Raw genomic sequence first — 26,932 nt, 5'->3', positions numbered from 1 at the left:
CACACTTGATCCTGTATACACTTAATTATTTTACCTCTCCCCTCAGCAATATGTCCCTCAGTAAAGTCTCCTCTCTCTCTCTCTCTCCTGTCAGTAAACTCATCCGTTTCTCTCTCTCCTCACAGCAATATATCTACCAGGAGGTGTGGAACCTGTTCCAGCAGATCAGTGTGAAGGCCTCCTCCATGGTCTACTCCACCAAGGACTACAAGGACCACGGATACAGGTGTCCTCAGCCCCTACACCTTTACCCCTAACCCCAATTCCCTACCCATAACCAGCTCCACCACCCACTCTGCTAAAGACTACTGTGTTAATCTTGTGTGTTCCAGACACTGTTCCCTGGCTGTGATCAATGCATTAGCTAACATAGCTGCCAACCTGGCAACAGAGCAGATGGTTGATGAGCTGCTGGTCAACCTACTGGAGCTGTTTGTCCAGCTGGGACTGGAGGGAAAGAGGGCCAGCGAGAGGGCCTCGGACAAGGGCCCTGCACTGAAGGTAAACTCCATTTACAGCAGCCATGACTTCCGATAGACCTATAGAGTTCAGCGACAATAGGCTTGTGTTAAGGGCCCTACACACTTCATTCAAACTACGCAAACGCAGCGTGGTATTCACACCTAGTTCTACGTACTTTTGTGGGGTTCAAATTTGGAAACGGGCCGTATACAGCACTCCGTCGCTCTGTTTGGGTGAAATGTGTAGCAGCCTTTAGAGGTTAACTGTTTTTTTCTTGTTGACTTTTGTTTATTATTTGTATTTGCAGGCGTCAAGCAGTGCTGGAAACCTGGGAGTACTCGTTCCTGTTATTGCTGTGGTATGTGGCTTGCCTCTATACATGATTCACTTTCAACAGTCTGTCCAGTAGTGCCTCTGTGCCCGAGTGTCTATACAGTACTCCATATATAATCTATATGCTTAGTGTTGATTTAGATCCCCCTCTCTCTGTGTAGCTGACGAAGCGTCTACCGCCCATCAAGGAAGCCAAGCCTCGTCTGCAGAAGCTGTTCAGAGACTTCTGGCTCTACTCTGTGGTGATGGGCTTCGCTGTTGAGGGATCAGGTGGCTGTTTAACAATGTTAACATGTACTACAATATTCCACCAGGATTGGAAACGATATAAAGAATTGACTAAACATTGTTGAAATGGTGGACTGATGGAAAGATAAAAGGGAAGTGAGTTGTCAGTCTAACAGTCATTCTGCTCTGTAGAAGTCTGTAGGTTTATTAAGGGCATTGTGTGTTGTGTAGGTCTGTGGCCAGAGGAGTGGTATGAAGGAGTGTGTGAGATTGCCACCAAGTCTCCCCTCCTCACCTTCCCCAGTGGAGAACCCCTACGTTCTGAACTACAGTACAACTCTGCCCTGAAGAACGACACCGTCACAGCGGTACAGTACACATGCATGCCCACACAACACACGTGTGTACAGACATACACACACACACACACAACTGATGTTCCCTGGGTGGGTGTGTTTTCAGGCGGAGCTAAATGACCTGAGGAGCACCATTATAAACCTGCTAGATCCTCCTCCTGAGGTTTCTGCTCTCATCAACAAACTAGACTTCGCCATGTCGACCTACCTACTGTCTGTCTACAGGCTGGAGTACATGAGGTAAGGAAAAGGAAACCACTTAGGACTATTGAGATGCACCCCTGCTAGACCAGGGCTCTCCAACCCTGTTCCTGGAGAGCTACAGTCCTGTAGGTTTTCACTCCAACCCTGTTCCTGGAGAGCTACAGTCCTGTAGGTTTTCACTCCAACCCTGTTCCTGGAGAGCTACAGTCCTGTAGGTTTTCACTCCAACCCTGTTCCCGGAGAGTTACCCCCCGGTTTTCACTCCAAACCCAGTTGTAACTAACCTAATTCAGCTTATTTAGGTGTACTAGCGTAGGGTTTGAACAAAACCCTACTGAACAGCAGCTCTCTAGGAACAGCGTTGTTGAGGTCTGGTCTGGAGTGTAGCAGTTGGTGAGGCCTGGTCTGGAGTGTAGCAGTTGGTGAGGCCTGGTCTGGAGTGTAGCAGTTGGTGAGGCCTGGTCTGGAGTGTAGCAGTTGGTGAGGCCTGGTCTGGAGTGTAGCAGTTGGTGAGGCCTGGTCTGGAGTGTAGCAGTTGGTGAGGCCTGGTCTGGAGTGTAGCAGTTGGTGAGGCCTGGTCTGGAGTGTAGCAGTTGGTGAGGCCTGGTCTGGAGTGTAGCAGTTGGTGAGGCCTGGTCTGGAGTGTAGCAGTTGGTGAGGCCTGGTCTGGATTGTAGCAGTTGGTGAGGCCTGGTCTGGAGTGTTTCTCTTCTCTCACCAGGGTGCTGCGTGCTCTGGACTCTGACCGTTTCTCTTCTCTCACCAGGATGCTGCGTGCTCTGGACTCTGACCGTTTCTCTTCTCTCACCAGGGTGCTGCGTGCTCTGGACTCTGACCGTTTCTCTTCTCTCACCAGGATGCTGCGTGCTCTGGACTCTGACCGTTTCTCTTCTCTCACCAGGATGCTGCGTGCTCTGGACTCTGACCGTTTCTCTTCTCTCACCAGGATGCTGCGTGCTCTGGACTCTGACCGTTTCTCTTCTCTCACCAGGGTGCTGCGTGCTCTGGACTCTGACCGTTTCTCTTCTCTCACCAGGATGCTGCGTGCTCTGGACTCTGACCGTTTCCAGGTGATGTTCCGCTACTTTGAGGACAGAGCCATCCAGAAGGACAAGTCTGGTGAGCTGCAGTACACATTTACATTTACGTCATTTAGCAGACGCTCTTATCCAGAGCGACTTACAAATTGGTGCATTCACCTTATGATATCCAGTGGAACAACCACTTTACAGTAGTACATCTATATTATTTTTTTGGGGGGGGGTTAGAAGGATTACTTTGTATTACACACGCGGTAGACAGGTGCAGTGCGCATATTTCACGCGGTAGACAGTGAGAGCATGTCTCTTTATGTCTGTGTCCAGGTATGATGCAGTGTGTGATAGCAGTGGGGGACAAGGTGTTTGAGGTCTTCCTACATATTTCACGCGGTAGACAGTGAGAGCATGTCTCTTTATGTCTGTCCAGGTATGATGCAGTGTGTGATAGCAGTGGGGGACAAGGTGTTTGAGGTCTTCCTACACATGATGGCTGAGAAGGTAAAGGTCATCGGTCAAAACAGAGAAACTGTGTCTCTAGGAGAAGTCGAGAGCGAACTCCCTTCTGTGGAGCGTGTCCTCTACAATGATTGGCTGCCTGAGTGCTGTCTCTGTGTTTCTCTCCCCAGCCGAAGACTAAAGCCCATGAGGAGGAGTTGGAGCGCCACGCTCAGTTCCTATTGGTCAATTTCAACCACGTCCACAAGAGGATCCGTAGGGTGGCCGACAAATACCTGTCAGGTCTGGCCGAAACGTTCCCTCACCTGCTGTGGAGTGGCCGTGTACTGAAGACCATGCTGGACATCCTGCAGACCCTCTCCCTCTCCCTCAGTGCAGTACGGACACACACTCACACACTTTCTTTCTACCTGCTACTGTTATTCTCTGTGGCCCCTGAAAGGGGTCATTATTACAACATATTGTGTTCTGATGTGTCGTGCTCCTACCCTGTTTGCAGGACATCCATAAAGACCAGCCTTACTATGACATCCCAGACACCCCCTACAGGATCACTGTACCAGACACATACGAGGCCAGAGAGGTAGGGGTGTGTGTGTGTGTGTGTGTGTGTGTTCTAAATAATGGTGTATGTTTCTCTGTGGTTGTAGAGCATAGTGAAGGACTTTGCTGCTCGCTGTGGGGAGATCCTGAAGGAGGCCATGAAGTGGGCCCCGTCTGTCACCAAGTCACACCTACAGGTGAGAGAGACACACACACACACACTGCATTTCGTAAAGGAAAAGCATAGACGAGTTGGTTGTTTAGCAACAAAACCGATGCGTGCGCAACTATGGGGCAAAATATACTGGTTTGGATTAGATTGTTGACAACATGTAAACTATATTCAGTTTCCAATGTTTATTGAATGCATAAATATATTTGCACAATGAACACTTGTCTCTGAAACATCGTTACAGTTGTTGGTTAGCTAGCTAATTTTAGCCATATTAGCATTGACATGAAATCAGTTAAAACACCTCAAAACAAGACATGGTGTTAAGAACAAGATAAAAGTAGTCCCTTCCGATTCCCCACGTGGCAGCAGCTTGTCACTGTTGCTCGGTATCTGGCCATCCAGGATCACAACAACTCAGACTTCTGCCTCATTGAAGCGTGCGCATCGTTTTGGTGACGTCAGCCTACCCATCTCTATGACGACGTGTTGCAGGTGTTCTGACAAATCATTATTCAAGTAGACAACTAACAAGAGCTTCTCGATTGTCTTTCTGAGGGACTCAAGGTTTCAGATGAATCTTCTCCGATCCCCTGTTTTGGATGTTTTCTCTGTTCTCCAGGAGTACCTGAACAAGCATCAGAACTGGGTGTCAGGTCTGTCCCAGCACACTGGCCTGGCCATGGCTACAGAGAGCATCCTGCACTTCGCTGGTTACAACAGACAGAGCACTACGCTAGGGGTGAGGAGACAGACGCGCGCACACACACGCAATTACACACACACACACACACACACACACACACACGCAATTACACACACACACACACGCAATTACACACACACACTAACCAAGTTCTGTCATCCGCTCTAGATCACCCAGCTGACAGAAAGGCCAGCCTGTGTGAAGAAGGACTACTCCAACTTCATGGCTTCACTCAACCTGAGAAACCGCTATGCTGGAGAGGTACAGAGACACTGCCACAGGTCTAGACAGGACTCCCGCTATGCTGGAGAGGTACAGAGACACTGCTACAGGTCTAGACAGGACTCCCGCTATGCTGGAGAGGTACAGAGACACTGCTACAGGTCTAGACAGGACTCCCGCTATGCTGGAGAGGTACAGAGACACTGCTACAGGTCTAGACAGGACTCCCGCTATGCTGGAGAGGTTCAGAGACACTGCTACAGGTCTAGACAGAACTCCCGCTATGCTGGAGAGGTACAGAGACACTGCTACAGGTCTAGACAGGACTCCCGCTATGCTGGAGAGGTACAGAGACACTGCTACAGGTCTAGACAGGACTCCCGCTATGCTGGAGAGGTACAGAGACTGCTACAGGTCTAGACAGGACTCCCGCTATGCTGGAGAGGTACAGAGACACTGCTACAGGTCTAGACAGGACTCCCGCTATGCTGGAGAGGTACAGAGACACTGCTACAGGTCTAGACAGGACTCCCGCTATGCTGGAGAGGTACAGAGACACTGCTACAGGTCTAGACAGGACTCCCGCTATGCTGGAGAGGTACAGAGACACTGCTACAGGTCTAGACAGGACTCCCGCTATGCTGGAGAGGTACAGAGACACTGCTACAGGTCTAGACAGGACTCCCGCTATGCTGGAGAGGTACAGAGACACTGCTACAGGTCTAGACAGGACTCCCGCTATGCTGGAGAGGTACAGAGACACTGCTACAGGTCTAGACAGGACTCCCGCTATGCTGGAGAGGTACAGAGACACTGCTACAGGTCTAGACAGGACTCCCGCTATGCTGGAGAGGTACAGAGACACTGCTACAGGTCTAGACAGGACTCCCGCTATGCTGGAGAGGTACAGAGACACTGCTACAGGTCTAGACAGGACTCCCGCTATGCTGGAGAGGTACAGAGACACTGCTACAGGTCTAGACAGGACTCCCGCTATGCTGGAGAGGTACAGAGACACTGCTACAGGTCTAGACAGGACTCCCGCTATGCTGGAGAGGTACAGAGACACTGCTACAGGTCTAGACAGGACTCCCGCTATGCTGGAGAGGTACAGAGACACTGCTACAGGTCTAGACAGGACTCCCGCTATGCTGGAGAGGTACAGAGACACTGCTACAGGTCTAGACAGGACTCCCGCTATGCTGGAGAGGTACAGAGACACTGCTACAGGTCTAGACAGGACTCCCGCTATGCTGGAGAGGTACAGAGACACTGCTACAGGTCTAGACAGGACTCCCGCTATGCTGGAGAGGTACAGAGACACTGCTACAGGTCTAGACAGGACTCCCGCTATGCTGGAGAGGTACAGAGACACTGCTACAGGTCTAGACAGGACTCCCGCTATGCTGGAGAGGTACAGAGACACGGCTACAGGTCTAGACAGGACTCTACTCACTTCTCCTTTATACACTTTATCATAGTTCTCCTTCAACAGAACAATATTGTCCCCAGTGGTTCACATCAGTGTGTGTGTGTGTGTGTGTGTGTGTGTGTGTGTTTTCTCCCTCCAGGTGGCAGGTATGATCCATTTCAGTAAGGCAGTGCGTAGCCAGTCAGACCTGTCCAGGCTGATGGTCAGACAGACGACAGAGGCTCTAGATGCCCAGAACCCTGAGGCCTTCACTGAGAACATGTTCAAACTGGCAGCACTGCTCATCAGCACTAAAGGTGTGTGTGCTGAAAAGTGAAGACTGATTTGGAATGGAATAAATGTACCAAAGAGCCCATTGTTGGGATGCATCATAAGTATTCACGCCCGTTTGGATTTTGTTCTGTTACAAAGTGGGATTGAAAAGCATTTAATAGATTTTCTTTTTCTTTTTGATCTACACAAAATACTCCATAATGTCAAAGTGAAAAGAAAATTCTACACATTAAAAAAAATGTAATACAAATTAAATAACTAAAAACGTATGCAACAACTATAGATGTCACCCCTTTGTTTAAGCAAGCCTGAATTAGTTCTGAACTGAAGTCTTCTCTGTGTTGTAGCTCTGTTACCTGTCCTACTGAAGTCTTCTCTGTTGTAGCTCTCTTACCTGTCCTACTGAAGTCTTCTCTGTGTTGTAGCTCTGATACCTGTCCTACTGAAGTCATCTCTGTGTTGTAGCTCTGTTACCTGTCCTACTGAAGTCTTCTCTGTGTTGTAGCTCTGTTACCTGTCCTACTGAAGTCTTCTCTGTGTTGTAGCTCTGTTACCTGTCCTACTGAAGTCTTCTCTGTGTTGTAGCTCTCTTACCTGTCCTACTGAAGTCTTCTCTGTGTTGTAGCTCTGTTACCTGTCCTACTGAAGTCATCTCTGTGTTGTAGCTCTGTTACCTGTCCTACTGAAGTCTTCTCTGTGTTGTAGCTCTCTTACCTGTCCTACTGAAGTCTTCTCTGTGTTGGAGCTCTGTTACCTGTCCTACTGAAGTCTTCTCTGTGTTGTAGCTCTCTTACCTGTCCTACTGAAGTCTTCTCTGTGTTGTAGCTCTCTTACCTGTCCTACTGAAGTCTTCTCTGTGTTGTAGCTCTCTGTTACCTGTCCTACTGAAGTGTTGTAGCTCTCTGTTACCTGTCTTGCTGAAGTCTTCTCTGTGTTGTAGCTCTCTGTCACCTGTCCTACTGAAGTGTTGTAGCTCTCTGTTACCTGTCCTTCTGAAGTCTTCTGTGTTCTCTGTCGGGGTGTAGAATGTGATCCTCAGCTGCTGCACCACCTGTGTTGGTCTCCTCTGAAGATGTTTACAGAACACGGCATGGAGACGGCTATCGCCTGCTGGGAGTGGCTGCTGGCTGCTCGTACAGGAGTGGAGGTCCCGGTAAGTATGGAGACATCTGTTGTTGTGCTTCAACTACCATTGTGTATTTGTGTGGGACCGGTATTCAAACCCTCACTAACATGGGTATCTCTCTCGCTCTCGCTCTCCCCCACCCCCCTCTCTCCCCCGCTCTCTCGCTCTCCCCCACCTCCCTCTCGCTCTCCCCCACCCCCCTCTCTCCCCCGCTCTCTCGCTCTCCCCCACCTCCCTCTCGCTCTCCTCCCCCCCCCTCTCTCTGCAGTTCATGCGTGAGATGGCGGGGGCGTGGCAGATGACAGTGGAGCTGAAGATGGGCTTGTTCTCTGATGCTCAGGTGGAGGCTGATCCCCTAGCAGCCTCGGAGGAGAGTCAGCCTGTCCCTTGTCCCCCCGCCGTCACACCTCACTGCATTTGGATAGAGGTGTGTGTGTGTATTCTGTCTCTGGCAGCATTAGTTCATTTTAGTTAAAATACTAGAGTAAGAGGACTTTACTGCATAAATGGCCTTGTTTGCTTTCTCTCCCTTTCAATTCAAGGACATCTCTCTCCCCTCTCTCTCCCCTCTCTCTCCCCTCTCTCTCCCCTCTCTCTCCCCTCTCTCTCCCCTCTCTCTCCCCTCTCTCTCCCCTCTCTCTCCCCTCTCTCTCCCCTCACTCTCCCCTCTCTCTCCCCTCTCTCTCCCCTCACTCTCCCCTCACTCTCCCCTCACTCTCCCCTCACTCTCCCCTCACTCTCCCCCTCTCTCTCCCCTCTCTCTCCCCTCACTCTCCCCTCACTCTCCCCTCACTCTCCCCTCACTCTCCCCTCTCTCTCCCCTCTCTCTCCCCTCTCTCTCCCCTCTCTCTCCCCTCTCTCTCTCCCCTCTCTCTCCCCTCTCTCTCCCCTCACTTCTTTCTCTCTCCCCTCTCTTTCTCTCTCCCCTCTCTTTCTCTCTCCCCTCTCTTTCTCTCTCCCCTCTCTTTCTCTCTCCCCTCTCTTTCTCTCTCCCCTCTCTTTCTCTCTCCCCCTCTCTTTCTCTCTCCCCTCTCTTTCTCTCTCCTCTTTCTCTCTCCCCTCTCTTTCTCTCTCCTCTTTCTCTCTCCCCTCTCTCTTTCTCTCTCCTCTTTCTCTCTCCCCTCTCTTTCTCTCTCCTCTTTCTCTCTCCCCTCTCTTTCTCTCTCTTCTCTTTCTCTCTCCCCTCTCTTTCTCTCTTCTCTTTCTCATCTCTCCCTCATCTCTTTCTCTCTCTTCTTCTCTTCTCTTCTCTCTTCCCCTCTCTCTTCCTCGTCACCCTCTTTCTCTCGTCGCCCTCGTCTCTTTCCTCCCTCTTCTCTCGTTCTCCTCTCTCCTCTCCTCTCATCTCACCTCCTACTCTCATCTCTCGTCTCTCTCTCTTCTTTCTCTCTCCGTCCTGTTTGCCTCTCTCCCATCCTTTCTCTCATCCCTCCTCTCTCTCTCCCTCCTCTCTCCTCTCCTCCTCTGCTCGCTCCTCCTCTCTCTCTCGCTCCCTCTCCGTCTCTCGCCCTCCTCTCTCTGGCAGCCTCCTCTCTCTCCTCTCTCTCTCCTCTCTCGCGCCCCTCTCCCTCACCTCGCCCTCACGCCTCCCCTCACTCCTCTCTCCTCACTCTGCTCTCTCCTCCCCTCACTTCTTTCTTCTCTCCCCTCTCTTTCCTCTCTCCCCCTCGTCTTTCTCTCTCGCCTCTCTCTTTCTCTCGCTCCCCTCCTCTTTCTCTTGCTCCCCTCCTCTTTCTCTCTCCTCTCCTCTTTCTCTCTCCCCTCTCTTTCTCGGTCATCCTCTTTCTCTCCGCCCCTGCTCTTTCTCTCTCCCTCGTCTCTCTCCTCTTTCCTCGTCCTCGTTCTCTCTCTCTCCGTCCTCTACTCTCCGTCTCCTCTCTCTTTCCTTCCTCTCCTCGCCCCTCTCTTCATCTATTTCGCTCTCCCCGCTCTATTCCTCCCATCGTTCTCGCTCCCGGACTCCTCTTTCCTCTCTCCCCTTTCTCTCTCTCTCTCTCCCTCCTTTCTCTCTCCCTCCTTTCTCTCCTCCTTTCTCTCTCCCTCCTTTCTCTCTCCCTCCTTTCTCTCTCCCTCCTTTCTCTCTCCCTCCTTTCTCTTCTCCCTCCTCTCTCTCTCTCCTCCTCTCTCCCTCCTCTCTCTCTCCCTCCTCTCTCTCTCCTCCTCTCTCTCTCCCTCCTCTCTCTCTCCTCCTCCTCTCTCTCTCCCTCCTCTCTCTCTCCTCTCTCTCTCTCTCTCTCTCTCTCTCCCTCCTCTCTCTCTCTCTCTCTCTCTCTCTCTCTCTCTCTCCCTCTCTCTCTCTCCTCTCTCTCTCTCCCTCTCCCTCTCTCCCTCTTCCCTCTCTCTCCTCTCTCTCCCTCTCCCTCTTCCTCTCTCTCCCTCTCCCTCTTCCTCTCTCTCCTCTCCCTCCTCTCCCTCCTCTCCCTCCTCTCCCTCCTCTCCCTCCTCTCCCTCCTCTCTCTCCTCTCTCTCCTCTCTCTCCTCTCTCTCCTCTCTCCCCGCTCTCTCCTCTCTCCCCGCTCTCTCCTCTCTCTCCGCTCTCTCTCTCCGCTCTCTCTCTCCGCTCTCTCTCTCTCCAGTTCTTGGTCCAGAGGTTTGAGATAGCTAAGTATTCCAGTGAAGACCAGGTGGAGATATTCGGCAGCCTATTACAACGCTCGCTCTCCCTCAACGTGGGCGGAGCCAAGAGCAACCTCAACCGCCACGTAGCCGCCATTGGACCCCGCTTCAGGTCCTCTCTCTCTCTCTCTCACACACACACACACACACACACACACACACACACACACACACACACACAAGATCCAGTTTCTGATTCAGAACAAATGAACGAATCATTGTGTGTGTTTAGGCTCCTAACTCTGGGACTAGCATTGCTCCATTCTGACGTCGTCACCAACGCCACCATCAGGAATGTCCTCCGAGAGAAGATCTACTCCACCGCCTTCGACTACTTCAGGTACACACCTGTTCTACTCCACAGTCCAACTCACTACTAACGTGGGAAATAACTTCCCTCTCTAAATCGGCATCTTTTAAATCATTTTATCCTCTCCCCCCTCTAGCGCCCCCCCTAAGTTCCCTACTCAGGGGGACAAGCGTCTGCGTGAGGACATCAGCTTCATGATCCGTTTCTACGCCAGCATCCTGTCGGACAAGAAGTACCTGGCGGCGTGCCAGCTGGTCTCTCCCGGTGAGCTATGCGCCGTGCCCACCCCCAGCACCCTCTCTGCCGGGGTATTCGCATCCAGCACTTCTCCGATATCGATGCTAAGTAAGCCTACAGCGGTGGGGCTGGCTGATTTAACAACCGCACTACAAGACTACAGGACTAGGTTTTTACACAGGTCAAATCTGACGCCTGAACAGACTCTCCTACGCTGCTGATGGATTCATACATCTGTGTCTGTAGAATCTCTTTTTCTCCTTTTCCCCCGTCTCTCTCGCTCGCTCTCTCTGTGTGTGTGGGGCTCTCTGTGTGTGTGTGTGTGTGGGGCTCTCTCTGTGTGTGTGTGTGGGGCTCTCTCTGTGTGTGTGTGTGGGCTCTCTCTGTGTGTGTGTGTGTGGGGCTCTCTCTGTGTGTGTGTGTGTGGGGCTCTCTCTGTGTGTGTGTGTGTGGGGCTCTCTCTGTGTGTGTGTGTGTGGGGCTCTCTCTGTGTGTGTGTGTGTGGGGCTCTCTCTGTGTGTGTGTGTGTGTGTGGGGCTCTCTGTGTGTGTGTGTGTGGGGCTCTCTGTGTGTGTGTGTGTGGGGCTCTCTCTGTGTGTGTGTGTGTGTGTGTGTGGGGCTCTCTGTGTGTGTGTGTGTGTGTGTGTGTGGGGCTCTCTCTGTGTGTGTGTGTGTGTGTGTGTGGGGCTCTCTCTGTGTGTGTGTGTGTGTGTGTGGGGCTCTCTCTGTGTGTGTGTGTGTGTGTGGGGCTCTCTCTGTGTGTGTGTGTGTGTGTGTGTGGGGCTCTCTCTGTGTGTGTGTGTGTGTGGGGCTCTCTCTGTGTGTGTGTGTGTGTGGGGCTCTCTCTCTGTGTGTGTGTGTGTGTGTGTGGGGCTCTCTGTGTGTGTGTGTGTGTGTGTGGGGCTCTCTCTGTGTGTGTGTGTGTGTGTGGGGCTCTCTCTGTGTGTGTGTGTGTGTGTGTGTGGGGCTCTCTCTGTGTGTGTGTGTGGGGCTCTCTCTGTGTGTGTGTGTGTGTGTGTGGGGCTCTCTGTGTGTGTGGGGCTCTCTGTGTGTGTGGGGCTCTCTCTGTGTGTGGGGCTCTCTGTGTGTGTGGGCTCTCTGTGTGTGTGGGGCTCTCTGTGTGTGGGGGGCTCTCTCTGTGTGTGTGTGTGTGTGTGTGTGTGTGTGTGTGTGTGGGGCTCTCTCTGTGTGTGTGTGTGTGTGTGTGTGTGTGTGGGGCTCTCTCTGTGTGTGTGTGTGTGTGTGGGGCTCTCTCTGTGTGTGTGTGTGTGTGGGGCTCTCTCTGTGTGTGTGTGTGTGTGGGGCTCTCTCTGTGTGTGTGTGTGTGTGGGGCTCTCTCTGTGTGTGTGTGTGTGGGGCTCTCTCTGTGTGTGTGTGTGTGTGGGGCTCTCTCTGTGTGTGTGTGTGTGGGGCTCTCTCTGTGTGTGTGTGTGTGGGGCTCTCTCTGTGTGTGTGTGTGTGTGTGTGTGGGGCTCTCTCTGTGTGTGTGTGTGTGTGTGTGTGTGGGGCTCTCTCTGTGTGTGTGTGTGTGTGTGTGGGGCTCTCTCTGTGTGTGTGTGTGTGTGTGTGTGTGTGTGTGTGTGTGTGTGTGTGTGGGGCTCTCTCTGTGTGTGTGTGTGTGTGTGGGGCTCTCTCTGTGTGTGTGTGTGTGTGTGTGTGTGTGTGTGTGGGGGGGGGGCTCTCTCTGTGTGTGTGTGGGGGGGGCTCTCTCTGTGTGTGTGTGTGTGGGGCTCTCTCTGTGTGTGTGTGTGGGGCTCTCTCTGTGTGTGTGTGGGGCTCTCTCTGTGTGTGTGTGGGGCTCTCTCTGTGTGTGTGTGTGGGGCTCTCTCTGTGTGTGTGTGTGTGGGGCTCTCTGTGTGTGTGTGTGTGTGGGGCTCTCTCTGTGTGTGTGTGTGTGGGGCTCTCTCTGTGTGTGTGTGTGTGTGGGGCTCTCTCTGTGTGTGTGTGTGGGGCTCTCTCTCTGTGTGTGTGTGTGTGGGGCTCTCTCTCTGTGTGTGTGTGTGGGGCTCTCTCTCTGTGTGTGTGTGTGGGGCTCTCTCTGTGTGTGTGTGTGTGGGGCTCTCTCTGTGTGTGTGTGTGGGGCTCTCTCTGTGTGTGTGTGTGTGTGTGTGTGTGTGGGGCTCTCTCTGTGTGTGTGTGTGTGTGGGGCTCTCTCTGTGTGTGTGTGTGTGTGTGTGGGGCTCTCTCTGTGTGTGTGTGTGTGTGTGTGTGTGGGGCTCTCTCTGTGTGTGTGTGGGGCTCTCTCTGTGTGTGTGTGTGTGTGGGGCTCTCTCTGTGTGTGTGTGTGTGTGTGTGTGTGTGGGGGGGGGGCTCTCTCTGTGTGTGTGTGTGTGTGTGTGTGTGGGGCTCTGTGTGTGTGGGGCTCTCTCTCTGTGTGTGTGTGGGGGGCTCTCTCTGTGTGGGTGTGTGGGGCTCTCTCTGTGTGGGTGTGTGGGGCTCTCTCTGTGTGTGGGGCTCTGTGTGTGTGTGTGTGTGTGTGTGTGGGGCTCTCTCTGTGTGTGTGTGTGTGGGGGGCTCGCTCTGTGTGTGTGTGTGGGGGGCTCTCTCTCTGTGTGTGTGGGGGGCTCTCTCTGTGTGTGTGTGTGTGTGTGTGTGGGGGGGGGTGCTCTCTCTGTGTGTGTGTGTGGTTCTGTGTGTATCTCTTTTATTTCAATATATCCATCTGTAGCTGCTGTGGAGCTAGGTGCAGATTTGCCACTTGTGATAAAATGCATGATTTATTATTATTCTACACATCATGCCGATCCGCCACCTCAGCTTGATTTGTCAACAAAAACAAAACACAAATTGAGAAATTCAAGGTTTTCTTCTCGACAACCCGCACCTTTCCTCCTCTCCGTCCCTGGCACCCCCGAGAACAACATGATCTCACTCATAACCCATCGGATCGCACCAGGTAGAAACTAGCCCTAAGCACAGATCTAGAATCAGATTACTGATTACTGATCTACCCTCAATGGTAACCATTTACCATTAGGTGGGTGAAATAACCCCTGACCCTGTATCAGCGGTTATGGGTCAATTCTAACACCACCTGTGGGAACAACGCATGGCCATCTCATATTAGACAGGGTTAACACTATAAAGCTCACCATATGGCAGGTCAACTCCCCCTCCATCTCATATAAGACAGGGTTAACACTATAAAGCTCACCATATGGCAGGTCAACTCCCCCTCCATCTCATATAAGACAGGGTTAACACTATAAAGCTCACCATATGGCAGGTCAACTCCCCCTCCATCTCATATAAGACAGGGTTAACACTATAAAGCTCACCATATGGCAGGTCAACTCCCCCTCCATCTCATATAAGACAGGGTTAACACTATAAAGCTCACCTTATGGCAGGTCAACTCCCCCTCCATCTCATATAAGACAGGGTTAACACTATAAAGCTCACCATATGGCAGGTCAACTCCCCCCTCCATCTCATATAAGACAGGGTTAACACTATAAAGCTCACCATATGGCAGGTCAACTCCCCCTCCATCTCATATAAGACAGGGTTAACACTATAAAGCTCACCATATGGCAGGTCAACTCCCCCCTCCATCTCATATAAGACAGGGTTAACACTATAAAGCTCACCATATGGCAGGTCAACTCCCCCTCCATCTCATATAAGACAGGGTTAACACTATAAAGCTCACCATATGGCAGGTCAACTCCCCCTCCATCTCATATAAGACAGGGTTAACACTATAAAGCTCACCATATGGCAGGTCAACTCCCCCTCCATCTCATATAAGACAGGGTTAACACTATAAAGCTCACCATATGGCAGGTCAACTCCCCCTCCATCTCATATAAGACAGGGTTAACACTATAAAGCTCACCATATGGCAGGTCAACTCCCCCTCCATCTCATATAAGACAGGGTTAACACTATAAAGCTCACCATATGGCAGGTCAACTCCCCCTCCATCTCATATAAGACAGGGTTAACACTATAAAGCTCACCATATGGCAGGTCAACTCCCCCTCCATCTCATATAAGACAGGGTTAACACTATAAAGCTCACCATATGGCAGGTCAACTCCCCCTCCATCTCATATAAGACAGGGTTAACACTATAAAGCTCACCTTATGGCAGGTCAACTCCCCCTCCATCTCATATAAGACAGGGTTAACACTATAAAGCTCACCATATGGCAGGTCAACTCCCCCTCCATCTCATATAAGACAGGGTTAACACTATAAAGCTCACCATATGGCAGGTCAACTCCCCCTCCATCTCATATTAGACAGGGTTAACACTATAAAGCTCACCATATGGCAGGTCAACTCCCCCTCCATCTCATATAAGACAGGGTTAACACTATAAAGCTCACCATATGGCAGGTCAACTCCCCCTCCATCTCATATAAGACAGGGTTAACACTATAAAGCTCACCATATGGCAGGTCAACTCCCCCTCCATCTCATATAAGACAGGGTTAACACTATAAAGCTCACCATATGGCAGGTCAACTCCCCCTCCATCTCATATAAGACAGGGTTAACACTATAAAGCTCACCATATGGCAGGTCAACTCCCCCTCCATCTCATATAAGACAGGGTTAACACTATAAAGCTCACCATATGGCAGGTCAACTCCCCCTCCATCTCATATAAGACAGGGTTAACACTATAAAGCTCACCATATGGCAGGTCAACTCCCCCTCCATCTCATATAAGACAGGGTTAACACTATAAAGCTCACCTTATGGCAGGTCAACTCCCCCTCCATCTCATATAAGACAGGGTTAACACTATAAAGCTCACCATATGGCAGGTCAACTCCCCCTCCATCTCATATAAGACAGGGTTAACACTATAAAGCTCACCATATGGCAGGTCAACTCCCCCTCCATCTCATATAAGACAGGGTTAACACTATAAAGCTCACCATATGGCAGGTCAACTCCCCCTCCATCTCATATAAGACAGGGTTAACACTATAAAGCTCACCATATGGCAGGTCAACTCCCCCTCCATCTCATATAAGACAGGGTTAACACTATAAAGCTCACCTTATGGCAGGTCAACTCCCCCCTCCATCTCATATAAGACAGGGTTAACACTATAAAGCTCACCATATGGCAGGTCAACTCCCCCTCCATCTCATATAAGACAGGGTTAACACTATAAAGCTCACCATATGGCAGGTCAACTCCCCCTCCATCGAATGCTGAGACAATGCTCGCTACCTCATTTATATTTTCCTCTGGTTCACAATTTCTTTTCATATGGATGGTGATGCATGTCAGTCTCGATTGAGAATAAATGCATTGAAAGAAAGTGATGCCTACCAGTGTTGATCTAGACTTGAATGCAGAGAGAATGTGAAGAAATTCAGAGTTAGACGGACAGACATAATTGCAGAAAGAGATGGAAAGAGATAACGGATAGAGTTAAATGAAGGACCAGAATTTTTCCTGATAAGATCACAGTCAGGAAAATCTCGGGGCCCAAATAATGAGGGATAGAACGAGGTAGGGAGTGTGTGTGTGTCAGCCTGCTGAGTGTCCCTGTGTGTGTGTCTGTCTGTGTGTGTGTAGACAACCAGGACCCGTCGTTGAACAGTCTGTCAGTGATGACGGCCCAGGACCCCAGGAGCACCATGTCTCATGACTCCCGCTCCCAGCAGAGTGGCCAGAGTGGCTGGATCAACACCTATCCTTTGTCCTCCGGCATGTCCACCGCCTCCAAGAAGTCTGGTAACACAACACACACACGGACAGACGCAATGCGCTCACACACACACACTGAGATCTGACCATGTCCTTCATGTCCCCAGGCCTGTCTAAGAAGAGTAACAGAGGGACTCAGCTTCATAAGTACTACATGAAGCGTCGGACCCTGCTGCTGGCCTTACTGGTGAGCCCTAGAGGGGATTTTTACTGTGGAAGGTTTCATTTTTTAGTTAACTTTCTGGAGACCTTGACAAAGACGTTACCATTGACTCTCCCTCCTTGCTATTCAATTACATTTTGTTGCTAGGACTGACGTCCTCTCTCCTCCCCTCTCTAGGCCAGTGAGATTGAGCGGTTGACGACCTGGTACAACCCTCTGTGCACCCAGGAGTTGGCCATCGCTACAGAACAGTCAGTGGAGACCAGCATCGCCAACTGGAGGTCCAAGTACATCAGCCTCAGTGAGAAACAGTGGAAAGACAACGTCAACCTGGCCTGGGGTATATCTCCTTACCTGGCTATGCAGCTACCTGCCAGGTACACACCGTCTCACACCAACACATACACCCTGGTTACAAGTTTTTGGGGAAAAGCTTTGGATTCATTCCACCTCTAACTTTTGTTGTCATGTTTAAGAACGGCGTTTGGGTTAACCCTCTCGTGTCTGTGTGTTCAGGTTTAAGAATGACGTGATCGTGGCTGAGGTGACCCGGCTGGTAAGGCTGGACCCTGGAGTGGTCAGCGACGTACCTGAGGCCGTCAAGGTGAGAACCTGTAGTTCAACAGTGAATCTGCAACACAGGAGTGGCCAATGCTTATGATACCTCAAATAGGTTTTCTATGAAAGACGTGGTTTTTTTATCTCAGAGCCACACGGTTCAGGATTAAAAGTGATGGTGTTTCTAATTGAAAGTTGTTAGTCAATTTACCAAAATGTATTTATGTTTTCCAGTTCCTGGTGACATGGCACACCATTGATGCAGATTCTCCAGAGCTGAGTCATATCCTGTGTTGGGCTCCTGCAGACCCTCCCACCGGCCTGTCCTACTTCTCTTCCATGTACCCCCCGCACCCCCTCACTGCTCAGTATGGGGTCAAAGTACTACGGTCTTTTCCTCCGGTACGACACACACTTCATACACACACACACTATGGCCGTTTGCTCTGGCACGAAACACACACACTATACCGTCACTAATCTATCTCAATCTCTAGGATGCCATCCTGTTCTACATTCCTCAGATTGTTCAGGCCCTGCGCTATGACAAGGTGAGTGACACTACATTTAACTAGCTGCTGCATTTCTACATTACCGTGTGTGTTTGGTTTTACTATCGTTGTGGGGAACAGAAGTCCTAACAAGGATAGTAAAGCAAGTACCATTTGGACAGGTGGGGATATTTTACCACTAGGAAAAATGCTACTTTAGAGGTCAGGGTTAGCTGAAGGTTTAGGTGTAGGGGTAAGGAAAAATAGGGTATCAATTGTTTAGTAAAACAAGTGTGTGTGTGTGTATTTGATTGGCAGATGGGGTATGTGAGGGAGTACATCCTGTGGGCGGCCCAGAAGTCTCAGCTGTTGGCCCACCAGTTCATCTGGAACATGAAGACTAACATCTACCTGGACGAGGAGGCACACCATAAAGACCGTGAGACACATACGTACACACTCTCATACTCACTTACACTTACTTGCGTGCGCACTCACACACTTACCACTCCGCACACTGTCGCTTCCCTCCTCTCTCTTCCCTCTCCCTCTGTGAAGCCGACATCGGGGATCTGTTGGAGGAGATGGTAGAGGAGATAATAGGTGCTCAGTCTGGTGCAGCTAAAGACTTTTTCCAGAGAGAGTTTGACTTCTTCGACAAAATCACCAACGTATCTGCCATCATCAAGTAAGACTAACACCCAATCAGAACTCCAGTCCCGATATAGTCCACTACTGTCTACCAATTAGTTTCTGGATATTAAAGTGTTGGTGTTTTTATTAGGCCCACCCCAAAGGGAGATGAGAGGAAGAGGGCCTGTCTCAAAGCTCTGTCTGACATCAAAGTCCAGCAAGGTAACAACAGCTAGGAGAGGTCTGTGGGTGCAGGGGCATGTTTGAGCACAGTGAGGTGTATGTGAATAGTTATTTGTGTTATGTGGAAGCAGTAGTCACTGTGTGTGTCTGTCCATCTCCTCCCCCGGTGGCCATCCTCCAGGCTGCTACCTGCCCAGTAACCCAGAGGCCATCGTGTTGGACATCGACTACAAGTCTGGAACACCCATGCAGAGGTACTCACTCACTGATTGATTGTATTCATTTGATTGATTGATTTCATGCCTGACAAAGACCTTCCAGTTGAAACGTTGCAATAAAGTACACAGGAGTGTTCAATGGTGTGCGGATATCTATTCCTTTCTGCTATTTTAAAACCGGAATAGAAACCCTTCTCACAGGATCTATGTCTGACTGCTGTCTCCGGTCTCTCCCAGTGCTGCCAAGGCCCCGTACCTGGCTAAGTTCAAGGTGAAGCGATGTGGGGTCAGTGAGCTGGAGAAAGAGGGTCTGCGTTGTCAGACTGACTCCCAGGACGTGGAGTCGGGTGAAGATGTAGCTCGCAGGATCGTCTGGCAGGCCGCCATCTTTAAAGTGGGAGACGACTGCAGACAGGTAGGATAGATAGACCAACACATGCGCGCGCACACACACCACAAGCATATTTTACATACTCAGCACTTATAAACTATTTTATGTTTCAATCAGCATTTTTTTGTATTTTCTTTTCCTCTCTCTTTCTCTCTCAACCTCTCCCTCCCTCCCCAGGACATGCTGGCTCTCCAGATCATTGGTCTGTTTAAGAACATCTTCCAACTTGTGGGTCTGGACCTGTTTGTGTTTCCCTACAGAGTTGTGGCTACCGCCCCTGGGGTATGTACACTTATCCCCTACACCCGGGCCAGGCAGCTAGATTCAGTCGCAGGCCCATTTTTCTTGGGAGTGAATGGTTCAGGGGTCCAGGGAAAATTTTATTATAATAATTTGTACGCTGAAAATTTACTAACTATGCCCAAAAAGATATTTGTATTTCCAAATACAATAATTTCATACCTTGATTACATTGAGACACGATCACATGTTTCTTTTTGTATTTGTAGGAATACTTGGACAGATTTTCTAAATTAAACTCATTTTTAGCTTAATTCCTGGTGATTTTAGTCTTGAGCAGAAACTAAAATCCCCACTTTTTTGGGTGGGGGCATAATTACTAGCGGGCAGGTTTTGGCCCACGGGCAGCCTGTTTCCGTCCTCTACCCTACCTCCTATACCCTAACCCCCTGCACCCTAATCTTTATTAAACCTTTCATCTTTGTCTTGTTCTGTGCAGTGTAGCATCACAGTAATGGTTTTCCTGTCTCTGTGTCCAGTGTGGTGTGATTGAGTGTATCCCAGACTGTAAATCCCGTGACCAACTGGGCAGACAGACAGACTTTGGGATGTATGACTACTTCAGAAACCAGTATGGAGATGAGTCCACTCTGGCCTTCCAGAAGGTGAGATGACTGTGCTGTCCTATGACCCCTAAACTCTGACCCCTAAACTCTGACCCCTGACCTGATCCTCGTCTGTGCCATTATTCTTAATTAATCAGGAATTCAGGATTATTAAAAAAAGATAAATACTCTTGAGTACATACAGTATGTCATTCAAATAGATCTGTTGCCTTAATAAACATACGTCAACTCTTTGACTTCACCAACATGGTTTATACAAGGTACTTCCTAATCTCTCCCTCTCTCTTTCCCCTCCTCTCCAGGCGAGGTATAACTTCATCCGTAGTATGGCTGCTTACAGCCTGCTGCTCTTCCTGCTACAAATCAAAGATAGACACAACGGGAACATCATGCTGGACAGCAAGGGACACCTTATCCACATAGGTAAAAATCATCCACATTGGTACACAATCAACCATCCTTAACCTCGTCCGAAACATCCACATGGGAACACAACTGTCCTTAACCTCATCCAAAATATCATCCACATAGGAACACGATCATTCACATAGGAACACGACCATCCTTAACCTCATCCAAAACATCATCCACATAGGAACACGGCCATCCTTAACCTCATCCAAAACATCATCCACATAGGAACACAACCATCCTTAACCTCATCCAAAACATCATCCACATAGGAACACAACCATCCTTAACCTCATCCAAAACATCATCCACATAGGAACACGACCATCCTTAACCTCATTCAAAACATCATCCACATAGGAACACGACCATCCTTAACCTCATCCAAAACATCATCCACATAGGAACACGACCATCCTTAACCTCATCCAAAACATCATCCACACAATCAATCATTAATTTAATACAGCAATGGTGGAAATCTTTTATCTCTTTGTGACAATAAATGTATGAATTTAATTTATAATAGTTGTCTAAAACAGCATCTGCTTTCAGACTTTGGCTTCATGTTTGAGAGTTCTCCTGGTGGTAACCTGGGCTGGGAGCCAGACATCAAGCTGACTGATGAGATGGTGATGATCATGGGAGGCAAGATGGAAGCCACTCCCTTCAAATGGTTCATGGAGCTGTGTGTCAGGGGGTACCTGGCTGTCAGGTAAGAGTGTGTGGGTGGGGTCTCAATCATATTTGCATCTAAAAATGGTCTTTCTGTGGGTTAATTCTATTTTTGTTACCTCTCTCAGGCCCTACATGGATGCAGTGGTGTCTCTAGTCACTCTGATGCTGGACACTGGACTACCATGCTTCAGAGGACAGACCATCAAACTGCTCAAGTCAGTACATCAATAAACCACATGGGAGCATAAATTAGGTTGTGCCAAGTCTCGTGACCATTTCTGACCATGTCTGTGTTCACAGGCAGCGGTTCAACCCCAGTATGAGTGAGAAGGAGGCGGCTGCTTTCATCATCAAGGTCATCCAGAGCTGCTTCCTCAGCAGCAGGTAACACCAATGGCCCTGTACCATTCCAGTCCCTCGCTCCTTTCCTGATGCCTATGGCCCCAACTCGGCCACAGGAAATATCCATAATGCTAACTGTCTATATACACATGCTGACTGTCTGTTTTCTGTCTTTCCTCAGGAGCAAGACCTATGATATGCTTCAGTATTACCAGAACCAGATCCCATACTGAAGACCTGCTGCAGTATTATCACATACTGGGACCTGTCTGATATGAGTTCTTATTCCCTATATAGGCAGTAACCTCTTCTTTAGACTCTATGTAAGGTCAGAGGTTGTCCTATATACAAAGTAATTATCCTCGGCTTGCTAGCCAGCTAGCGTCCAGCAACTTATGCACTTTATAGATCGCTGTATTTCACCCACCTGATTGGACCCTGATCAAGAGCTGTTATGCTAGACTAGAGAAATCACACTAACCAATCAATCAACTAAACAACCAATCACACAACCTGTAACTGAACTCCAATACAATCAGCAAATCCCACGATCATAATACATATCATGTATCAATGTCTTGATGCAATCACGTAGTGAGTGTCCCCGTCCTGTAGTCAAAAAGCGATGAGTAGATATTTTCTCTGGGGACATTTCTAATGGTTGGAGCTGGTGACTATATCTGTCTTGAGTCAGTCACATAGTGTGTGTGTATCCGCTCCAAGGTTGGTGGGTCCAGTACAGAATAAACCAGTTGTTTACCCACTAACTCTGCATGTCTCATGACCAGACCTTCTAGTAGTAACATGGATTTAATAGCGTTCTTAAACAGGTGTGTGAGAGATTCTGTTTGGAGCCATTCCTCTTTCTGCACAAAGAAAGATTTTATTCACCTTCAATCCTGTACTTGAATCTCCAGGATTTGTGTTTAGTATTACGATGGTGGTGGTGATTTTACAATGACGATGAACACCCAAAAAGCCATTTCTCTAAACCTTGGCACAAACAGATGGGTAGTATTACATGACAACTATACTCCTCTGATGTTATGCTAGATGTTACCTTCTTAATGTGTGTCAACATATGAGATTGCTGTCATAATCGCTTCAGAAACCATTCTGTTTATGAAGATATTTTACTTGGTAGTCTGTAAAGATAATTCATCTTACATCTATCATTTTAGATTAGATGGTATGTATTATTTTTGATCTGAATGGATATGTTGTAATTATTATTTTACTTAGGGTATTTCATCTTAAACATCCATGTATGTATTACAGAGAACGTTTGTAATATAATGTGGGCGGCAGGGCAGCTAGCGGCCAGTAACCGAAAGGTCGCTAGTTTGAATGCCCGAGCTGACTAGGTGAGGTATCTACCGATGTGCCCATGAGCAAGACACTTATCCATAGTGACTTACAGGAGCAATTGGGGTTAAGAGTGTCTGCTAAATGAGTAAAAATGGACATATGAAGTATATTACGGTGTACTGTATTTCAGGGCTCTACAGTGTAACCATTTTACTTACATATGCGCCTAAATGTTGTGCTGTGTGACCTGGAGTTTTAATGTAGGTGTACCAGTGCACCTAGAAACATGTAAAGGATTCTAGCTTTAATACTTCAAATATTTTTCATTTTGCGTATTAATTTCTTTGTGTGCTTACATTTTTCAACTTTGGTGCACACATGTTCATGGTAAAAAAAGATCAGTGTTCAGAGCTCTGTACTGTAGGTTGTAATGGCTAACAGGACATGCATTTCAGACCAATGGGATGATAAAGAGCTGTTCCATTACTAGTCTTTTTATTGGACTGTTGTATTGTGATAAAGTACTGAACCATAAACCCCAGTTCGTGTGAGTGTCATTTTATCTATAATGAACAGAAATAGAAATGCAACAACTTCAATGGTTTTACTGAGTTACAGTTCATATAAGGAATTCAGTCAATTGAATTAAATTCCTTAGGCCCTAATCTATGGATTTCACATGACTGTGCAAGAGCTCAGCCAAGGGTGGGCCTGGGAGGGTTGTAGGCCCACCCACTTGGGAGCCAGGACCAGCCAATCAGAATGAGTTTTTCCCCACAAAAGGGCTTTGTTACAGACAGAAATACTCCTCAGCACACACACCCTCCCCCGTCAGACTATCCTGCAGGTGAAGCCAGATGTGGAGATCCTGGGCGGGCATGGTTACACGTGGTCTTCGGTTGTGAGGTCGGTTGGACATACTGCCAAATACTCTAAAACGACGTGAGGTGACTTATGGTAGAAAAATTAACATTAAAAGCCCACACTAAAATGTGCAGTTCTCCCACAAGGGAGCGTGCAATTGACATGCTGACTGTAGAAATGTCCACCAGCGCTATTGCCAGAGAATTGAATGTTTGTTTCTCTACCATAAGCCGAACAGAATTGCATATCTATGGAAATATGAATGCACAGAGATACCGTCACATGATCCTGAGGTCCATTGTCGTGCCATTCATCCGCCGCCATTCTCATGTTTCAGCATGATAATGCACAGCCCCATGTCGCAAGGATCTGTACACAATTCCTGGAAGCTGAAAATGTCCCAGTTCTTCCATGGCCTGCATACTCACCAGGCATGTCACCCATTGAACATGTTTGGGATGCTGTGGATCGACATGTACGACAGCGTGTTCCAGTTCCTGCCAATATCCTGAAACTTCGCCCAGCCATTGAAGAGGAGTGGGACAACATTCCATGGGCCATAATCAACAGCCTGATCAACTCTGCAAATGAGATGTGTCGTGCTGCATGAGGCAAATGGTCACACCAGATACTGACTGGTTTTCTGATCCACTCCCCTACTTAATTTTTAAGGTACAGCACGTTAGGAATCCAGTATGCCCACTATATACAGTGCATTCGAAAAGTATTCAGACCCCTTCCTTTTTACCAAATTGTGTTACGTTACAGCCTTATTCTAAAATGGATTAAATTGGTTTTGCCCCTCACACAATACCCCATAATGACAAAGCAAAAACAGGTTTGATATTTTTTGCAAATGTATAAAAAATTTAAAATAAATAAAATATTACATTTACAGAAGTATTCAGAACCTTTACTGAGTACTGTATTGGAGCACATTTGGCAGCAATTAAAGCCTTGAGTCTTCTTGGGTATGACACTACAAGCTTGGCACACCTGTATTTGGGGAGTTTCTTTCGGCAGATCCTTTCAAGCTCTGTCAGGTTGGATGGGGACTGTCGCTGCACAGCTATTTTCAGGTCTATCCAGAGATGTTGGATCGAGTGCAAGTCTGGGCTCTGGCTGGGCCACTTAAGGATATTCAGAGGCTTGTCCCGAAGCCACTCCAGAGTTCTCTTGGCTGTGTGCTTTTGGGTCGTTGTCCTGTTGGAAAATTAACTTTCACCCTAGTCTGAGGTCGAGAGCGCTCCGGAGCAGGTTTCCATCAAGGATCTCTCTGTTTTTTGCTCCATTCAGCTTTCCCTCGATCCTGACTAGTATCCCAGTCCCTGCCACTGAAAAACATCCCCACAGCATGATGCTGCCATCACCATGCTTTACTGTAGGGTTGGTGCCAGGTTTCCTCCGGATTTGACGCTTGGCATCCAGGCCAAAGAGTTCAATCTTGGTTTCATCAGACCAGAGAATCTTGTTTCTCATGGTCTGAGAGTCTTTAGGTGCCTTTTGGCAAACTCCAAGTGGGCTGTCATGTGCCTTTTACTGAGGAGTGCCTTCCGTCTGGCCACTCTACCATAAAGGCCTGATTGGTGGAGTGTTGCAGAGATGGTTGTCCTTCTGGAAGTTTCTCTCATCTCCACAGAGGAACCCTGGAGGTCTGTCAACGTGACCATCGGGTTCTTGGTCACCTCCCTGACCAAGGCCCTTCTCCCCCGATTGCTCAGTTTGACCGGGCAGCCAGCTCTAGGCAGAGTCTTGGTGGTTCCAAACTTCATCCATTTAAGGATGATGGAGGCCACAGTGTTCTTGGGGACCTTTAATGCTGCAGAAATGTTTTGGTACCCTTCCCCAGATCTGTGCCTCGACACAATCCTGTCTCTGAGCTCTACGGACAATTCCTTCAACCTCATGGCTTGGTTTTTGCTCTGACATGCACTGTCAACTGTGGGACCTTATATAGACAGGTTTGTGCCTTTCCAAATCATGTCCAATCAATTTAATTTACAACAGGTGGACTCCAATCAAGTTGTAGAAACATCTCAACGATGATCAATGGAAACAGGAAGCACCTGAGCTGAATTTCGAGTCTCATAGCAAAGGGTCTGAATACTTATGTAAATAAGGTATTTCTGTTTTTTATTTGTAATAAATGTGCAAACATTTCTAAAAACCTGTTTTTTTCTTTGTCATTATGGGGTATTGTGTGTAGATTGATGAGGGAAAAAATGTAAGTTAATCCATTTTAGAATAAGGCTGTAATGTAACAAAATATGGAAAATGTGAAGGGATCTGAATACTTCCGAATGCACTGCACACTCAAAACACCTTTGCATGGATAGATAAAAATGGCAGCAGACTGCTTGGCACAACAACACCAAGTATTCCAAGTCACAAGCCTCCTTGGGGATCAATGAGCCAACTGGGAGGCTCCAACCCTGGACTCTGTCACCCTCTCCTTAGCTCGACAACTTCTCCCCCGCTGTGGTATAAATTGCCCCTCAAGGATTGTGTCATGTAGTGTATCTGCAACCAACAGATGCATATCTGTATTCCCAGTCATGTGAAATCCATAGATTAGGGCCAAATGAATTTGGCTGATTTCCTTATATGAATTGTAACTCAGAAAATCTTTGAAATTGTTGCAGGTTGCGTTTATATTTTAGTTCAGTGTAAAATTTGTTAACATATTTGACAACTTTCCAATCAACTAGCTAATGGTTTGGATTCAAACACCAGATAAGATCCTCCTAGATCCTGATCTCCCATCAACTGGGTCATGGCTAGAAGGGATCCAGCTTTTGTCAAATTAACGTCAGATTTGACTATTCATAGCAGGTTAGGAGAACTTACACAGCAGGTTATGATAATTATCTTAAGATTAGGAAGGGTTTGGGTTAATTAAAATGCAAAAGCTGGATCTCTTCTAGCATTGAGCCATCTACTAGACCAAAAACGACTGTCACTCACCACACCCAACATAGCGAGCACATAACATTCTGACAACCATATGTTTTTTACAGCTTGGTGAGAGTGTGGTTGTCCTATGGTTATTTTGCATACAACCTACGCACAATGTTCTGGGAATGGTGCTTGATACCCAGCTAGCACATAACATTCTGAAAACCATATGTTGCTTAGGTGGGAATTTCAGTACCTCAGCATAATGTTTCCTACAGGTTTCCTCCTAGTTCTATTTAAAGTCATGTTCTCAGAACGTTAAGAAACGACATTCTTCTGTGGGAATTTCAGTACTTCAGCATAACGTTTCCTTCAGGTTTCCTCCTAGTTCTATTTAAAGTCATGTTCTCAGAACGTTAAGAAACGACATTCTTCTGTGGGAATTTCAGTACTTCAGCATAATGTTTCCTTCAGGTTTCCTCCTAGTTCTATTTAAAGTCATGTTCTCAGAACGTTAAGAAACGGCATTCTTCTGTGGG

General features: G+C 48.3%; 1 protein-coding gene across 1 annotated transcript in view; it reads left to right on the top strand.

Moving 5' to 3' along the window:
* The window catches only part of LOC115149282 (phosphatidylinositol 4-kinase alpha), a 32,742-nt gene extending 9,567 nt beyond the window's left edge, over positions 1 to 23,175 (top strand). The window contains exons 15-51 of the mRNA XM_029692002.1: positions 126 to 226; positions 333 to 501; positions 770 to 820; positions 957 to 1,065; positions 1,255 to 1,391; positions 1,486 to 1,619; positions 2,620 to 2,702; positions 3,051 to 3,121; positions 3,250 to 3,456; positions 3,579 to 3,662; positions 3,730 to 3,819; positions 4,417 to 4,536; positions 4,669 to 4,761; positions 6,294 to 6,450; positions 7,453 to 7,580; positions 7,822 to 7,980; positions 10,130 to 10,281; positions 10,402 to 10,509; positions 10,616 to 10,743; positions 16,261 to 16,419; positions 16,500 to 16,579; positions 16,733 to 16,932; positions 17,072 to 17,159; positions 17,348 to 17,515; positions 17,611 to 17,664; positions 17,923 to 18,043; positions 18,163 to 18,292; positions 18,389 to 18,459; positions 18,602 to 18,674; positions 18,876 to 19,053; positions 19,207 to 19,311; positions 19,809 to 19,934; positions 20,198 to 20,318; positions 20,862 to 21,021; positions 21,110 to 21,199; positions 21,285 to 21,368; positions 21,508 to 23,175. Coding sequence (XP_029547862.1) covers positions 126 to 226; positions 333 to 501; positions 770 to 820; positions 957 to 1,065; positions 1,255 to 1,391; positions 1,486 to 1,619; positions 2,620 to 2,702; positions 3,051 to 3,121; positions 3,250 to 3,456; positions 3,579 to 3,662; positions 3,730 to 3,819; positions 4,417 to 4,536; positions 4,669 to 4,761; positions 6,294 to 6,450; positions 7,453 to 7,580; positions 7,822 to 7,980; positions 10,130 to 10,281; positions 10,402 to 10,509; positions 10,616 to 10,743; positions 16,261 to 16,419; positions 16,500 to 16,579; positions 16,733 to 16,932; positions 17,072 to 17,159; positions 17,348 to 17,515; positions 17,611 to 17,664; positions 17,923 to 18,043; positions 18,163 to 18,292; positions 18,389 to 18,459; positions 18,602 to 18,674; positions 18,876 to 19,053; positions 19,207 to 19,311; positions 19,809 to 19,934; positions 20,198 to 20,318; positions 20,862 to 21,021; positions 21,110 to 21,199; positions 21,285 to 21,368; positions 21,508 to 21,559 — 4,341 coding nt within the window. The 3' untranslated portion in view covers positions 21,560 to 23,175. The remainder of the gene's footprint in view (positions 1 to 125; positions 227 to 332; positions 502 to 769; positions 821 to 956; positions 1,066 to 1,254; positions 1,392 to 1,485; positions 1,620 to 2,619; positions 2,703 to 3,050; positions 3,122 to 3,249; positions 3,457 to 3,578; positions 3,663 to 3,729; positions 3,820 to 4,416; positions 4,537 to 4,668; positions 4,762 to 6,293; positions 6,451 to 7,452; positions 7,581 to 7,821; positions 7,981 to 10,129; positions 10,282 to 10,401; positions 10,510 to 10,615; positions 10,744 to 16,260; positions 16,420 to 16,499; positions 16,580 to 16,732; positions 16,933 to 17,071; positions 17,160 to 17,347; positions 17,516 to 17,610; positions 17,665 to 17,922; positions 18,044 to 18,162; positions 18,293 to 18,388; positions 18,460 to 18,601; positions 18,675 to 18,875; positions 19,054 to 19,206; positions 19,312 to 19,808; positions 19,935 to 20,197; positions 20,319 to 20,861; positions 21,022 to 21,109; positions 21,200 to 21,284; positions 21,369 to 21,507) is intronic.
* The last annotated feature ends 3,757 nt before the right edge of the window (positions 23,176 to 26,932 follow it).

The sequence above is a fragment of the Salmo trutta genome, chromosome 15 (assembly GCF_901001165.1).
Source record: "Salmo trutta chromosome 15, fSalTru1.1, whole genome shotgun sequence".
In the NCBI taxonomy this organism is placed as follows: Eukaryota; Metazoa; Chordata; class Actinopteri; order Salmoniformes; family Salmonidae; genus Salmo; species Salmo trutta.
Note: the sequence above shows the minus strand (reverse complement) of the source record. Positions and strands in the feature narration are given on the sequence as shown.